Here is an 18,993-nt window from a genome sequence, read left to right as displayed (position 1 = left end):
ACAAACAGAACACAGTACCAGCGTTTATGGCATTGCTCATGAACATCACCACGAGGGATAACATATGAATATAGACAAACAGAACACAGTACAGCGTTTATGGCATTGCTCATGAACATCACCACGAGGGATAACATATGAATATAGACAAACAGAACACACTACCAGCGTTTATGGCATTGCTCATGAACATCACCACGAGGGATAACATATGAATATAGACAAACAGAACACAGTACAGCGTTTATGGCATTGCTCATGAACATCACCACGAGGGATAACATATAAATATAGACAAACAGAACACAGTACCAGCGTTTATGGCATTGCTCATGAACATCACCACGAGGGATAACATATGAATATAGACAAACAGGACACAGTACCAGCGTTTATGGCATTGCTCATGAACATCACCACGAGGGATAACATATGAATATAGACAAACAGAACACAGTACAGCGTTTATGGCATTGCTCATGAACATCACCACGAGGGATAACATATGAATATAGACAAACAGAACACAGTACCAGCGTTTATGGCATTGCTCATGAACATCACCACGAGGGATAACATATGAATATAGACAAACAGAACACAGTACCAGCGTTTATGGCATTGCTCATGAATATCACCACGCTGGATAACATAAATATAGACAAACAGAACACAGTACCAGCGTTTATGGCATTGCTCATGAACATCACCACGAGGGATAACATATGAATATAGACAAACAGAACACAGTACAGCGTTTATGGCATTGCTCATGAACATCACCACGAGGGATAACATATAAATATAGACAAACAGAACACAGTACCAGCGTTTATGGCATTGCTCATGAACATCACCACGAGGGATAACATATGAATATAGACAAACAGGACACAGTACCAGCGTTTATGGCATTGCTCATGAACATCACCACGAGGGATAACATATGAATATAGACAAACAGAACACAGTACCAGCGTTTATGGCATTGCTCATGAACATCACCACGAGGGATAACATATGAATATAGACAAACAGAACACAGTACCAGCGTTTATGGCATTGCTCATGAACATCACCACGAGGGATAACATATGAATATAGACAAACAGAACACAGTACAGCGTTTATGGCATTGCTCATGAACATCACCACGCTGGATAACATATGAATATAGACAAACAGAACACAGTACAGCGTTTATGGCATTGCTCATGAACATCACCACGAGGGATAACATATGAATATAGACAAACAGAACACAGTATCAGCGTTTCTGGCATTGCTCATGAACATCACCACGCTGGATAACATATGAATATAGACAAACAGAACACAGTACCAGCGTTTATGGCATTGCTCATGAACATCACCACAAGGGATAACATATGAATATAGACAAACAGAACACAGTACCAGCGTTTATGGCATTGCTCATGAACATCACCACGAGGGATAACATATGAATATAGACAAACAGAACACAGTACAGCGTTTATGGCATTGCTCATGAACATCACCACGCTGGATAACATATGAATATAGACTAACAGAACACAGTACCAGCGTTTATGGCATTGCTCATGAACATCACCACGAGGGATAACATATGAATATAGACAAACAGAACACAGTACCAGCGTTTATGGCATTGCTCATGAACATCACCACGCTGGATAACATATGAATATAGACAAACAGAACACAGTACAGCGTTTATGGCATTGCTCATGAACATCACCACGCTGGATAACATATAAATATAGACAAACAGAACACAGTACAGCGTTTATGGCATTGCTCATGAACATCACCACGAGGGATAACATATAAATATAGACAAACAGAACACAGTACCAGCGTTTATGGCATTGCTCATGAACATCACCACGAGGGATAACATATGAATATAGACAAACAGGACACAGTACCAGCGTTTATGGCATTGCTCATGAACATCACCACGAGGGATAACATATGAATATAGACAAACAGAACACAGTACCAGCGTTTATGGCATTGCTCATGAACATCACCACGAGGGATAACATATGAATATAGACAAACAGAACACAGTACCAGCGTTTATGGCATTGCTCATGAACATCACCACGAGGGATAACATATGAATATAGACAAACAGAACACAGTACCAGCGTTTATGGCATTGCTCATGAACATCACCACGCTGGATAACATATGAATATAGACAAACAGAACACAGTACCAGCGTTTATGGCATTGCTCATGAACATCACCACGCTGGATAACATATGAATATAGACAAACAGAACACAGTACAGCGTTTATGGCATTGCTCATGAACATCACCACGCTGGATAACATATGAATATAGACAAACAGAACACAGTACAGCGTTTATGGCATTGCTCATGAACATCACCACGAGGGATAACATATGAATATAGACAAACAGAACACAGTACAGCGTTTATGGCATTGCTCATGAACATCACCACGAGGGATAACATATGAATATAGACAAACAGAACACAGTACCATCGTTTATGGCATTGCTCATGAACATCACCACGCTGGATAACATATGAATATAGACAAACAGAACACAGTACCAGCGTTTATGGCATTGCTCATGAACATCACCACGAGGGATAACATATGAATATAGACAAACAGAACACAGTACCAGCGTTTATGGCATTGCTCATGAACATCACCACGAGGGATAACATATGAATATAGACAAACAGAACACAGTACCAGCGTTTATGGCATTGCTCATGAACATCACCACGCTGGATAACATATGAATATAGACAAACAGAACACAGTACAGCGTTTATGGCATTGCTCATGAACATCACCACGAGGGATAACATATGAATATAGACAAACAGAACACAGTACCAGCGTTTATGGCATTGCTCATGAACATCACCACGAGGGATAACATATGAATATAGACAAACAGAACACAGTACCAGCGTTTATGGCATTGCTCATGAACATCACCACGCTGGATAACATATGAATATAGACAAACAGAACACAGTACAGCGTTTATGGCATTGCTCATGAACATCACCACGCTGGATAACATATAAATATAGACAAACAGAACACAGTACAGCGTTTATGGCATTGCTCATGAACATCACCACGAGGGATAACATATGAATATAGACAAACAGAACACAGTACAGCGTTTATGGCATTGCTCATGAACATCACCACGCTGGATAACATATAAATATAGACAAACAGAACACAGTACAGCGTTTATGGCATTGCTCATGAACATCACCACGAGGGATAACATATGAATATAGACAAACAGAACACATTCAGGGATATGGAATTCCTCATATAGCCATAACACAGGCACAGCTACCTATACACTCAAAGGTATCATCCTGCCTGCAAGTGTCCTGGGTCTGCAGATTTCTAGCTATCAGTCATTTAACCATAAAGCATCCAAAGCTATCCAGACAGTGCACGTTATTATCGTTATGACCTATCCAATTATATATTGGGGCCCATTTATCAAGCTCCGGATAGAGCTCGAGGGCCCATGCTTCTGGCGAGCCAGAAACACCAGTTATGAAACAGTGGTCATAAAGATCGCTGCTCCATAACCTGTCCAGCTGCTCTGAGCAGGCGGACAGACATCGCTGCAATTCAACCCAATCGAGTACGATCGGGTTGATTGACACCCCCCTGCTGGCAGCCGATTGGCCACAAATCTGCAGGGGGTGGCGTTGCACCAGCAGTTCACAAGAGCTGCTGCTGCAATGCTGAATATGGAGAGTGTATTGCTCTCCGCATTCAGCGAGGTCTGTCGGACCTAATATGCACCGTCGGATCAGGTCCGACAGACCTTTGTTAAATAGGCCCCAAAGTCTCAATAGATTATAACCAACACATGATTTATCTTAAAAGGACACTAAACCCAATTTATTTTAATGATTCAGGTAGAGCAGCAACTTTCTGGTTTACTCCTATTATCAAAAAATTTTTCGTTCTCTTGCTATCTTTATTCAAAAGCAGGAATTCAAAACCTTGGTTATGTTTACTTATTGGTTGGCTGAATGTAGTCACGAATAAGCAAGCGCTTTCCAGGTTGCTGAACCTAAAATGGGCTATCTCCTAAGCTTTACTTCCGTGCTTTTTAAATAAAGATAGCAAGAAAAATGATAATAGGATGAAATTAGATAGTTGCTTAAAATTGCTGCTCTGTCTGAATCATGTGGGTTTAGTGTCCCTTTAAATCCATAGGTTTCAATCAATCAGGCATGGAGGTTGACACAGGTTTCAACAGTTAATTTAGCCTGACAACCTCTGCTGTGGACACATTCATGAACAAATAAGAATCTCTTATGAACCCTGTCAGGAATAAATTATATTGATCAAGATTGGCCCAGTTGTGAAAGAACAAGTTTGGCCATCTATAGTGTCTCTCGCCATCAACAAATAAGATTAGCTGCCTCTGCTGTGATTTATGAATGAATGAGACTGCCCATGTCTTGCAGCCTCAGTCATAAATCCAGTTATAATCAAAATGATTCAACCCCGTTGCAAATCAGGTTTATTGTCTTAATTTACAGACTTTCAGCTGTTTGCAATGAACAAATCAAACAAAAGCCATTGAAATAGCTCAACACAACGACTGCTTCAAGTGGTTTCCCCAAAATCAACTGAAAATGCAACTTGTAATGAATTCTGCAATCTCAAAATTATTCAATCCCTTTATGGCAAACATCTTTAGTACTTAGTAGCGCACCCTTTGGCTGTTATGACTGATGCAACGAGATGCATAGCCAGACACCAGATTCTGGCAGTGTTCCTGAGGTTTCTTAGCCCATTCCTTATGAGCAATGGCCTCCAGTTCAGTAATATGCTTTGGTTTGTGTGCTGCAGCCACATTTTCAAATCCCACCACGGATTTACTAAGGAGTTCAAGTCAGGTGATTGTGATGGCCACTGTAGAAACTTCCAGGATGTCTTTTGCAACCAAGCCTGTTGGAAGGTCCAATGTAGCCCAAGCTTCAACTCCCTCAAAGACGACATGACGTTTTCTCCTAGGATTTCCTGATACTTCAATAAAATCCGTCTTGTCTGCAGTCTCTAACTAAGCAGTGAGCGGCTGAGATTTTTGTATGCTGCTTTGGGGGGAGTATTTGTAATGCTTCACATACACAGACCGCACAGGCTATCTGGTATGAAAAACAGATAGAACACCGGCTTTATCAAGCTGGAAATAGCCTTTGCTGTCTGTGTATGTGAAGTATTACAAACACTCCCCCCAAAGTAGCATAAAAATGTGGAATCGCAGCCACTTACTGCATAATTAGAGACTGCAGACATCGGACTTGTTAGAAAGTGTAAAAGGTAAAAATGAGTTATATCCCTACTGTCTAACCTAAAGCCTTTTACACTCTAACAGTCATGCTATCCCCTGCATCGCGACTGATAAATAAACCTATTAACCCCTAAACCGTCATCCGCTCGCATCGCAACTAATAAATAAACCTATTAACCCCTAAACCTAACACCCCCTAACTTTAACAAAATTAAAAAAAAAAAAGATTAAAGTTACAAAATACAAACTAACTTAAAATAAATAAAAACTTACCTGTGAAAAACAATTAAAACCTAAGCTTAAACTAAACTAAAATAAAAAATCTACATTACCAAAAAAAAAACAACTAATATTACTAAAAATAATAAATCCTAACATTACCAAATAAAAAAGTAAAAACTACCGGAGGCGGAGCCTAGCTGCCCAAGATGATGGCCACACACTGAAACGGCTCTGAAGCCTTCAATGTTGCCGCAATAGCTAAAGCGGTTTTCAGCAACCCCAATCCTGCTCACATGATGGGAAACAACACATAACAAGACACAGACACAATATCAACATCGGCCATACGGAGGCTCAAAGATTACCCAGCACTTTAAACATGCCACTCGAAACAAAAGGCCTCTCACACGCAACGCGCACATTACAAAACTGTGCCACAAACACGAGTAGCATTCTCACAACAACCTGGTGGTCTCCAACTCATCTACCGCAGCAGCTCAGAGGAAAAGAACAGAAGTCAGCCGGAACGGCCACACTTGTAAAGAACATCTCAGAAGAACTGCCGGGCACAAGTCAACACTGCAGGTACTGCTTAAGACCTTAAGAAGCCATACCCGCCCCACTCTACACATACCCTCAGGTCACAACTAACGGGCCAAACATAACACAAGGCCTAGGGCACATAGCGTTTAAAAAATAATAAAAACGCAATACAAAGAGGCCAGCTAATCCCAGTACAGGAAACTAAAAATCATAGATCAGAGCCAGAAATACACATGAGAGGAGGGTGCCATAATACAGACTTCCACACCCAAGCTCACTGCACTGTATGCACCATCAAGTGGCTACAGGCCCTTAATGCTAACTATCAGCCAACATCTTCATAAGGCTACTTTCTTCCACAAAGACTGTATAAGAGTTCAGGAAAGACACAGTGTCCTGAAAGCTACATTATAAAATCCCAAAAATAAACCTCATTTGTACAGCAACCTCAGCAAGAGGTACTTCTCATTAATTTACTAAATCTGCTGTAAAGTAGGAAAACATTGTAGCACGGGTTATGGCCTGTAAAAAGATGCAGAACGCAGAAAAGCAAGTTAAAACAGCTACTATAAATCAAAATATAACAGCACAAATACATAAAGCTGACAGCGCACCAGAACCTCCGGCTCAACAGCTAAGCATACAGGAACCAAAGCATAACTACACCAACCCTAATTTAATTACCAAAGAAGATCATAAATCACTCTCTTCCAAGGGAAATGCTGACAGATGTACGCGGTCTATTTACCAAGGTTAAAAACTGATATGACTCTGATTACTAACAGAGTAAACAAGATGGAGGAATCGCATTCATCGCTCCACGCTGCAAGACAACAAAACACACAGCAGATAAACAAGCAAAATGACACTATGGGGCTGAATTATCAATGTCTGTCTGTAGTGTATCATGTCCGACAGACATCACTGAATGCCGATAGCATACGCGGTTGGCATTTAACAATGCACAAGTAGTTCTGGTGAACTGCTTGAGCAATGCTGCCCCCTGCAGATTGTCCACTAGCAGGGGCTGTCAATCAACCCAATCGTATAGGATCGGGTTGATTGCTGTTTGCCGCTCAGAGCAGGAAGACCAGCTAAGGAGCAGCGGTCTTAAGACTGCTGCTTCATAACTGCTGTTTCTGGCGAGCCTTCAGGCTCTTGATAAATCGGCCCCTATATCCTTCCTAACAGAAAAAATTAAAGATTTAGATAATCGCAACAGGAGGAACAACCTCAGAATACGAGGTGTCTCCGAATCTATCAATCCCTCGTCACTACACAGTTATCTTCAATACCTCTTTAGAACGATAAAAGGAGAACCAACAGCGCAATAAATCCTGTTGGAAAGAGCCCACAGGGTGCTACGCCCAAAACCACCCAACAAGGCTCCACCAAATGATGTGATAGTGCGCTTCCTCAGCTTCGTAGACAAAGAACAAATCTCAAAATGCGCAAGAACCAAAGCGGGTCTCCTGATGCTTCAAATATTCTCTGATTTATTACCCACTATGACACTCCAGAAACGCAGATAACTCAAACACATTACAGAAACCTTACGTCTGCACAACATCAACTACTGCTGGGGATTCCCATTAAACATCATTGTCAACAATAACAGCAAAATCACAGTGCTCAAAACAGAAGAAGACAACCTGCCTTTCTACACTGAGCTGGAAATTAACATGAATTCCAGACAGACACCCAGTAACCAAGTCAGCATTCAACAACCAAATTAAGACATTTCACAGAAACAGCACTGACTAGAATGAAGAACTGCTGCTAACCATGTGATGAAGAACTGCTGCTAACCATGTGATGAAGAACTGCTGCTAACCATGTGATGAAGAACTGCTGCTAACCATGTGATGAAGGACTCTGCTCAAACTGGGGACATTGACAAAAAAAAACTATACAGACAGAGGAGTATACTACAGTTTTCCACTCTCCCACTTTTAATGCCATGAATATAACATATTTTCTGTACAACTTGTACAGTGAAGAGGTTTATTATGTTCCAGTTTGTTAAATTATGATGTTTAACCTTGTTTCCCAGCACTTATTGTTTTAAATGTACAACATGTAAGATATGTAACAAGTGTATCACAGCAAATACTAAACAACACATGCAGACATATCTTTAAGTACACCAGACCCCACAATTATCTAATTATTTCCAAAAGGCGAGGCAAAAAAAAAATTCAGTTCCCCTGCCATTTCCCCATAACACTAACTCAACTCTCCACGATAACTTATAACAGCCGCAATCACACATAGACTTGAAACACCACAGATCAATTTTGATACCTTAGAATACAGACCCATCACATCACAAACTATATCCAAAACAGCTGAAAACACGCAAAATTATAACACCCAGTTAAAGGGACAGTCTACACCAGAATTTTTATTGTTTTAAAAGATAGATAATCCCTTTATTACACATTCCCCAGTTTTGCATAACCAACACAGTTATAATAATATACTTTTAACCTCTGTGATTATTTTGTATCTAAGCCTCTGCAAACTGCCTCTTTTTTCAGTTATTTTGACAGACTTGCAGTCTAGCCAATCAGTGCCTGCTTCCAGATAACTTCACGTGCACAAGCACAGTGTTATCTATATGAAATACGTGAACTAACACCCTCTAGTGGTGAAAAACTGTTAAAATGCAATCTGAAAAGAGGTGGGCTTCAAGGTATAAGAAATTAGCATATGAACCTCCTAGGTTAAGCTTTCAACTAAGAATACCAAGAGAATAAAGCAAAATTGGTGATAAAAGTAAATTGTTTAAAATTACATGCTCTATCTGAATCATGAAAGTTTATTTTGGTCTAGACTGTCCCTTTAAAGTCTTCTCTGTCCCATAGGCAACATGAGATCTCTCCTCTCACCAACAACTGTTCTCAGACACAGAGGTCCACAATGTTTTGTTCTTTTATATTTTACTTTTCTCTTTTTTCTCTCCTTGTGTCAGGGTTTTTCCCTGTTGTGTTTGCCATGTGCTGCTGGCAGCCATTTTACTCACCTCTCTTCCTGACTTGGTGCATTGTGGGGGATGCTGCTCACTTCCTGCACTTCCTTTTATGGCCAGGCTGTTGTGCATCATCCATGTGAGGCAGGATGCAGTCTCAGAATTGTGATGTAATCATTTATTATTTAAAGGGCCTCTGTTCAGTATGCTTTGCTTTTGCGTTGTCTGAGACCTGTTTCTGAGAGTTCCTGTGTATTACCTGGCTGCCTGACGTCCTTCCTGGTTCCTGATCCCTGGCTTGTTCCTGAATCTGCTGTTTTCCTTGTTCCTGATTCCGGCTCGTATGACTATTTGCTTTGGCTCCGAACCCGGCTCGTCTGACTACCAGCTCTGGTTTTGACTCCTGGCTTGTTATTTGACTTGTGGACATTTTATAATTTTTCCTATTAATAAAGGTGTGATTATTTTTGCACTTCTCGTCTGATTCCTGGCACCCTGACATTACGCAAAGGCCATGAATCCTGATGCTGCTAATTATCCACCTTTACCTGCCATCATTTCCAGGATAGATGTACAGGATCACCGCTTGGATCAATTTGAATTAGCCCTGCAAACCCTGCAAACTCACACTACACATTTGGACCAAAATGTTCCGCATGTTATGGCTGCTCCTGTTTCCACTGCTGCACCTTTGCCTACCAGGAGCATGTCCGGTTCTGCACCTCTACCTCAGCGATATGGAGGTGATCCTATTCAGTGCAGAGGGTTTTTGAACCAGGTGGGCATTTACTTTGAGATGTTACCTCAGGTGTATCCCTCTGACAGAGCTAAGGTGGGATTTCTCATCTCGTTACTCTCTAACACAGCTCTTGCCTGGGCTAATCCCTTGTGGGAGACTAATAAACATGTGATTTCAAATTACCCTGAATTTGTGGCCTCCTTTCGAAGGGTATTTGATGTTCGGGCTCACTCCTCCTCTGCTGCTAAATGACTCATGTCCATTCAGCAAGGTACAAGATCTGTTGCTCAGTATGCTATTGAGTTCCATACGCTTGCCACAGAGGTAGGTTGGAACAATGAAGCCCTTGTTGCCGCCTTCTTTCATGGGCTCTCTGATGCGATTAAAGACAAAGTTTTGACATCAGACTCAGAGAGAGGCCCTCTTTCAAGGAGCGCTTGCAGAAGCCTCCTGTTCCGTTGTCTCCTACGTGTTCGTTCCCACCCATGCCTCCCTCTCCTCCCATGCCTCCTGGTCCCGAGTCACCAGGTACTGCTGAGCCGATGCAGTTGGGATTCACATGTCTCTCCGTGGAGGAGAGGGCCTTTAGGAGGAGGGAGGGGCTTTGCCTCTATTGTGGGTTACAGGGCCACCTTTTGAAGTCTTGTCCTACACGGCCGGGAAATGCTCACACCTAAGGTCCTGTCGGGGGCAGACCTTGGGTGGTTTATCCTTGTTCCCGGAATCGCTGAAGGAGAAACTTTTGGTCACGGTTGTCCTTTCCTGGGTGGACTCCTCCATAGTCACTCAGGCTCTTGTTGACTCCGGTGCTGCTGGCTATTTCATTGACAGTGCTTTTGTATCAAAGCACTCCATTCCTATTTTGCCTCGGTCCGTTCTGCTTGCTATTGAGGCCATTAATGGCAGGCCCCTTCCGCCCGCACTCGTTACTCACGAAACTGCTCCGTTGTCCATGGCTGTTGGGGCTCTCCATTTTTAAACCCTCCAGTTCCAGGTGATAAACTCTCCGCATTTTCCAGTTGTTCTGGGTTATCCCTGGCTCCAAAAGCACAATCCCAGTCTCGACTGGCGCAGGTCCGAAATTTTGTTGTGGTCCCTGCAATGTATTTCCACTTGTCTTCGGAAACCAGTTAAAGTCTTGTGCACTTCTTCGGTATCTCAATTGCCAGAGGAGTATCGAGAGTTCCGAGACGTGTTTGACAAGGTGCGTGCCAGTACGTTGCCTCCTCACCGGTCTTACAATTGTGCCATAGACCTGCAACCCGGAGCCATTCCTCCTCGGGGGCCGGGTGTACCCTCTGTCGCAGAGAATTGTGCTATGGAGGAGTATGTTGCTGATGCTCTGTCACGGGGGATCATCCGCAAATCCTGCTCTCCTGCAGGGGCTGGCTTCTTCTTTGTTAAGAAAAAGGGTGGTGAGTTAAGACCATGTATCGATTATAGGGGTCTTAATCGTCTTACCATTAAGAATGCTTACCCTATTCTGCTCATTACGGAACTCTTTGACCGCCTCAAGGGAGCTACAGTCTTTTCTAAACTTGATTTGAGAGGAGCGCACAATCTCGTTAGGATTAAGGAGGGTCACGAATGGAAAACAGCATTTAACAGCAGGAGCGGGCATTATGAGTATCTTGTAATGCCCTTTGGCCTATGTAATGCTCCTACTGTTTTTCAGGAATTTATTAATGATGTCCTACGAGATATGTTGCAACAGTGTGTTGTGGTGTACTTAGTCGACATCCTCATACACTCACCCACACTTGAGGCTCATTGTTCTGATGTTACACGGGTTCTTCAGAGACTACGTGAGAATGGCCTGTTTTGTAAACTTTAGAAATGTGAGTTCCATCAGACTCAAGTAACCTTCCTAGGTTATGTTATCTTCGTTGCAGGGTTCTCCATGGATCCTGACAAGTTATCTGCAGTTCTGCAGTGGCCTCGCCCAGTTGGTCTTCGGTCTATTCAACGTTTTTTGGGGTTCGCCAATTACTATAGAAAGTTTATTAAAAACTTTTCTTCCTTGGTCAAACCTATCACAGACATGACCCGTAAAGAGAATGATCCACTCCATTGGTCACCTACTAGAATTGAGGCATTTGATAGTCTTAAGACTGCCTTTGCTGCCACTCCAGTTCTATATCATCCTAACCCTGTCCTGCCTTTCGTTTTTGAGGTCGATGAGTCTGAGACTGGAGTAGGTGCCCTCGTCTCAACGTCCTATGCCTGACGGTTCCTTGCATCCATGTGGTTTCTTATCTAAGAAATTGTCTCCAGCAGAGTGCAATTATGAAATTGGCGACAGGGAATTACTGGCCATAATTTTGGCACTCAAGGAATGGAGGCATCTTCTCGAGGGTACTAGCGTGCCAGTCCTCATTCTTACTGACCACAAGAATTTAACTTATCTATCTGAAGCAAAATGTTTGTTGCCCCAACAGGCCAGATGGGTGCTATTTTTGTCTCAATTTAATGATATGGTCTCCTACCTGCCTGGTAGTAAGAATGTTAGGGCTGATGCCCTCTCCCGACAATTTTTGCCTCTGTCCAAGGAGGAGTCTGTACCTACTCCTGTTATACCTCCTGACCATATTTTGGCTACCATACGTACTAATTTGACTTCTCCCTTGGGGGAGGAGATCCTGGCTGCACAAACCAATGCACCACCAGAGAAACCTAGTGGTAAGTGTTTTGTTCCTGAGAATCTTAGAACTAAACTTTTGCACACTTACCACTATCCTAAAGCCGCAGGTCACCCAGGCAAGAACCAAATGATTTGGTCTGTCACTCGATAATTCTGGTGGCCAGGTCTTCATTCTGATGTTGCTGCGTATGTTGCCTCCTGCTCAGTTTGTGCACAGAATAAGACTCCTCGACGTCTTTCTGTGGGTCTTCTTCAACCTATTGCTAATGGTGAGCATCCTTGGACACATCTCTTCATGGACTTCATTGTCAAGCTCCTTGTTTACAATGGCAATACTTTTATCCTTATGGTGGTTGACCGTTTTTCTAAATGTCCCATTGCATTCCCTTGATGAAGCTGCCTACCGCTCAGGAGCTTGCTTCAATTTTTGCAGGGAGGTCTTCTGTTTACATGGGTTACACAAGGAGATAGTGTCGGACTGGGGTAGCCAGTTTGTCTCCAGATTTTGGCGTTCCTTTTGTGCTCAAATGAGAATCAAGCTTTCCTTCTCCTCAGCATATCATCCTCAATCCAATGGGGCTGCGGAACGGTATAATCAAGCTCTGGAACAGTTCCTCCATTGCTATGTCTCAGATCACCACAATAATTGGTCTGAACTGTTACCATGGGCAGAGTTTGCTCGTAATAGTGCTATTAATGCTTCCTCCAAGTTATCCCCGTTCATGGCAAATTATGGGTTCCAACCATCCTTGTTGCCCGATTCATTCATGTCTCAGGGTATTCTGGCTTAGGAGGAGCATTTCCAGGAACTTCGTTCCACGTGGGTGCAGATTCAGGATTGCCTTCATCGTTCTATGCAGCTCCAAAAGTTCCAGGCTGATCGTAGGCGTCTGCCCGCACCTTCCTACCAGGTTGGTGAGAGAGTTTGGCTGTCCTCCAGCAACTTGAACCTTCATGTGTCTTCCAATAAATTGGCTCCCCGTTATGTTGGTCCTTTTCGAATACTCTGACGGGTTAATCCTGTGGCCTACGCTCTTGACCTTCCTCCTACTATGCGCATCTCCAATGCTTTTCATGTCTCTCTCTTGAAACCATTGGTTTGTAATCGGTTTACCACTGTGTTGCATCGTCCCCGTCCTATCTTTGTTTACAATGACAACCATGAGGAGTATGAGGTCAGCAGCATTATTGACTCTCGTATGTCCAGGGGCCGTGTACAGTATTTGGTTCACTGGAGGGGCATTCTTGGGTTCCCTCCTCTGATATTCATGCTCCCGCCCTCCTCCGTGCCTTCCATGCCCGTTTCCCCAATAAGCCTTTTGTCCTACCGCGGGGGAGGGGTCGTTGAGGGGTGGGTACTGTCAGGGTTTTTCCCTGTTGTGTTTGCCATGTGCTGCTGGCAGCCATTTTACTCACCTCTCTTCCTGACTTGGTGCATTGTGGGGGATGCTGCTCACTTCCTGCACTTCCTTTTATGGCCAGGCTGTTGTGCATCATCCATGTGAGACAGGATGCAGTCTCAGAATTGTGATGTCATCATTTATTATTTAAAGGGCTTCTGTTCAGTATGCTTTGCCCTTGCGTTGTCTCAGACCTGTTTGTGAGAGCTCCTGTGTATTACCTGGCTGTCTGACGTCCCTCCTGGTTCCTGATCCCTGGCTTGTTCCTGACTCTGCTGTTTTCCTTGTTCCTGATTCCGGCTCGTCTGACTATTTGCTTTGGCTCCTGACTCAGCTCGTCTGACTACCAGTTCTGGTTTTGACTCCTGGCTTGTTATTTGACTTGTGGATATTTTATAATTTTTTGCTATTAATAAAGGTGTGATTATTTTTGCACTTTTCGTCTCAGTCTGATTCCTGGCACCCTGACACCTTGTTTACCAGTGGTCTAATAATAGGATAAATTCCCCCTTAGGAAGCACAACAACATACCTAACTAACTCAAGCACCATCACCTTTTACCCAACCCCTTACCCCTACCTTTGCATCCTAGCCAGACTCAATTTGAACGTCGCCTCTCCATCAACCTGTCAAACCCATTGTTCTCCCCACAGAAAACATCTTACAACCCCAACATGCAAAGGACACCCCTTTCACATGCCATTAACCTTATCACAGTTAATGTAAAAGGGTTTAACACCCCACAAAAACGATCTATTGTACTCAATGACCTATACAAATAAAAAGGAGTGATTATTCTGATAAAGGAAACACATTTTAAAAAGGCAAAGAATCTAAATGGGCTCACCACAAATACACAACCGCTTACTTCAAATCGGGCCCCACCAGAAAGAACGGGGTAGGCATAATAATTAGGCACAACACTCCCTTTTAATTATTACAATTAGAAAAACACACTGAGGGAAGATCCCTCAACTTAATAGGCTTGTTACATGGACACCCTATCACCATAGTCAACACATATTTCCCAAACAAACAAGTGACATTTATGCGCAAATTAGCTAACAAAATCCTAGAATGTTCTAAAGGCACCTTATTAGTCGGAGGGGACATTAACATACCACTCAACCCTAAAATAGACACTTTCAGGGGGGCACCATCTGCATCCCCAACAACTTAGATCATTAGCCCTTCATGATACATGTAATACTCTTCACCCCACATCTAAGGACTTTACATTTTAATCACTTCAGCATAGAGTATACTCCTGTATTGACTATGTATTGACAGACTCCATAGGACTGGCACTAACCAAAAAGGTCTCAATTCTAACAAAGACATGATATGACCATGCTCCAGTATCTTGCCTAATTGAGTGGCCAGATATTCCCATAATTTCCTTCATGGGGCAAGTGGATGATAGCCTACTCGACCACCCCCTAATTAAGTCAGATATAGAAAAAACCCTGACAGAGTACTTTCAGCTAAATATCATCCCAGACACCCCACTGGTCAAGCACACAATGTGTCATAAGAGGGGAACTACTTAAACAAAAAGCTAATTTTGTAAAACAAAAGAGAATCAAGTGGTGATGAATGTGTGTCTTTAGTTGTTTGCGCTGTTGAACTCTGGCTAAAATCTTGCCAGCTTTATTCCCTTGATCGTTATATCGTTGTTGTAGTATTAATGTGCATTTTTGTTGCTCTTGTTGTAAAATTTCATTTAGCTAATTTTTGGTTTGTGTAAGATGTGTTAGGAGGTTGGTATCATCTTTATGTGTTTTTTCTAAGTGTCGTAGTTAAGTTAGTGGGGCTTTGTACTTGATTCAAAAACTAAATACACCACTAAATATCCTTAAACAATGATATAAAAAGATGAATGTTTAAACAGATTCCTTTCCCTTTAGCTTAAATATCTTTCCAGACCTGGGGGTAGGTGAAACAGAGTGCTTAAAGGGATTATAAACAGTGGACATTTAGTAAAAACAAATATGCTAAATCAAAGAAAATATAAAAAAGAGATATATTGTGTAAAAACTGCAAACAACATAGTTGTTTTCATGCAAAATTAGCACTTTGAAGTTCTCATTGTGGTCCCTGCCCTCAGGGAGACAATAGAGCTGACATGTAAAGTTCTGCCTCTTCTGAGTATGGGCATTCTAATATTCACTGAATAGTAAACCATCTCAAGTTACTCTAGAAAATGTATGACATCAATCTATATATGCCTTCCTGTAGATACCCCAGTCCCCTTGTAGAGTTGTGACAGGAAGTAAGGGACACTGCACAAATTAAGTTAAAAAAGGAATAAAATGTACAATTATTTTAAAATGATTGATAACACGTTTTGCAATGATTTCTATTAAGTATAACCCACTGATTAATGTTTTCTTTATTACAACAAAGAAGCAGGCTGTTTTATATCCAGTGGCAAAACTTAATTGTATAATATTCTGTCATTTATTTAAATGCTAAACAATATTCTGTGTTTTGCTGCAGGAACATGTCTGATTATATCATCCGGCTGTACAAAGACTCAGACTATGAGGCTGTGAGTGAACTTTTTGATTATGCCGTCAAGGACTTTGCCAGTGTAGCGTTCCACCAGACTCTCAGGCTCCTGCACATATGGATTTTCCTGCTGGTTGTGTTCTTTGCTCCCCTTGTTGTCTTTGGATCCATCCTCCTGGCATTCTTGTCCTTGGCCTTTGCATTACTTGTCCTCAGGATGGGCACCAGAGAGTTTTACCATTCCCATGTCAGTAGTGGTTTCTCAAATGACATGAAGGACATCAACAAATACTATCTGCAGAGAGATGGTTACAACTTCTGGGTGGCTGAGTCTGCAGGGCATGTTGTGGGAATGGTAGCAGCTATCCCTTCTTCATACACCTGCCGAGATAAACATCTGGAACTCAAGAGATTAGCTGTGGATAAAAGCCACAGAGGCAAAGGGATTGCTAAAGCCTTGTCCAGGACACTCATTGACTTTGCTAGAGAGAAGGGATATGAAGCTGTAGTGCTGGCCACAACAACAGCTCACACTGAGGCTCAGCACATGTATGAGAAGATGGGTTTCAGATATGTACGCCATATTAATTTGTCACAATGGAGAATGAGATTCATTGGCATAATGTTGGTGTTTTTCCAGTATGACCTCCCAAAGGGCAATTAAAAGCCTAGATATATACTCTATCTGGGTAATATCAAGCAGGATACTGTTCTTCCTTTCCTAATGACATGGGGGGGAATCAAATGCGTAACCATTTTATAACATTAGACTGATATGGGATTTAAAGTGTAATTCTGCACATTTTTCAGAATTAAGCAATGAGAAAGCAGAAAAACTTATAATGGAAAAAAGAATTCACAATGATGGTAACAAACCTCCATACATGGCTCTGTAAACCAATCTGCCTAAACATGCTTTATCCTTAGCACAAACGTCATGAAATCTGCAATATGGACCCTTCCCCATATCACTGGGACAGACCAACCTCATGTTGCGTAATACATACAAGGCAATGATTTCTTTAACCCCAGAACAGTGATTATTTCTCAAACTTGATTCCAGTAACATAGATAAAGAATAATGTTTAATGTTTGAGTGCCAGTAATATACACATCTGTGCTTTAACACCCCTTTCCCTTATAGATGTCAGTAACACACAAGCTTAAGTGATTGTAATTTCCTTGAATTCCACTAACATTGACATGGCAGTGATTTCCTTACCCACTTAAATACAAATATCAAACACAGATGAGTAATTATTACTTTCTTCGGCCAATAAGAAATGTCTGTAGATATTGGGCTGCTTATCTCCTAAGTTCTCTATTCTGTGTGTCCATGTTCTACATTTATCTCTGTGTTGGTCTTTTTAAGATTGGCACCACCAGCAAAATATGACATAATACTGTACATTGCATATGCCATGCTTTTTTATTCAGGTGGTAGAAATCTGTCATCTTTTTAAAAATAAAAACCTTCTTTACTTGCTCCAAGAGACATTCAAGGTTCTACTGCCCCAGGTCTGGTACATTAGAGCCAGGAATCCACCTTGTGATGCGCATGGTGGAACGGATATACAGATATATACACAAACACACACACACACACATACACACTCATACACAAACATTTTATGTATGCCTTGCAATCCCCTATACATTTCTGGTAAGACTGTATCTAAATATGATGGGGTATAATTAGACACAAATTGGGTGTACTCAAGCATTGGCTAAATCCTATGCAAACCACCATCACTAATGACACTTTTACAGTAGCAGCTCACAGGCTATTGCAAGTTGATGATGGTGTATGAAGCAGCAGGGTAGAAACAACTTGCAAGGTAGTTATGGCTATGGGAGCCACAAGAGCAATAGTAACTATATTCTATGGCTCCTTAATAGCTGTAGCTCCAGTACAACCATATCCAGTTTTGTAAAACTGTTTACATGTAAAATATACTTCACAAACCAAGAAATAAATACAAATCAGTTTTTATGCAAAACAAGGACAAATATGTAAGAAATTATACATTATATATCATTTTACACAGGTGCAAGAAAAGGTTGTGAACCCTATGGAATTACCTGGATTTCTGTATTGATTAATAATAAAATGTGTGACCCCCTAATTAGGCAATATCTTCCACTTCTCAAATTAATAAATAAAAGACAACCACACAAATAACTTGGATTATAAAGGCTGCAGCTATTTTATTAGCTACAACATAATAATTAACAACGGTATCAATATAAACACTAAACATCTTTTTAAAACCCCATCGTGCTTGCCCAGTAACACTGCCTTAAGTGCTACCCCAAACATCCACTTAAGCCTCTCCTGACCCACCAGGAAGTACCCACTTCAAGAACTACCCTTGAACACAGGCAGGCACTCCACCAACCCCAACGGCCTTTAAAACCCCTTCTTTTAAATTAAAGTTAAATAAATGAAGGCCAACCTTATTCAAATGGACCCCATCCTGCCTAAAACAAACAGTGGCCAGATTCATCTTCAAATTCTACATGCCGTATTGCAACCCCTCAATGATGCTTCACAAATTTACTCATCACTCTATTGATCTTTTTTCGGGCACCATCCAACTTCCTACTATTCTTCCTTAACAGCAG

The 18,993-nt window shown here is 41.7% G+C and overlaps 1 protein-coding gene across 1 annotated transcript in view; it reads left to right on the top strand.

The window, feature by feature from the left end:
* LOC128648333 (probable N-acetyltransferase CML1) overlaps positions 1-17,854 on the top strand; it is a 62,067-nt gene extending 44,213 nt beyond the window's left edge. The window contains exon 2 of the mRNA XM_053700938.1: positions 16,357-17,854. Within this exon, the coding sequence (XP_053556913.1) occupies positions 16,361-17,032 (672 nt within the window). The 5' untranslated portion in view covers positions 16,357-16,360 and the 3' untranslated portion in view covers positions 17,033-17,854. The remainder of the gene's footprint in view (positions 1-16,356) is intronic.
* Positions 17,855-18,993: the final 1,139 nt, after the last annotated feature.

The sequence above is a fragment of the Bombina bombina genome, chromosome 2, assembly GCF_027579735.1.
Source record: "Bombina bombina isolate aBomBom1 chromosome 2, aBomBom1.pri, whole genome shotgun sequence".
NCBI lineage: Eukaryota > Metazoa > Chordata > Amphibia > Anura > Bombinatoridae > Bombina > Bombina bombina.
This window is presented reverse-complemented; position numbering and strand designations above follow the sequence as displayed.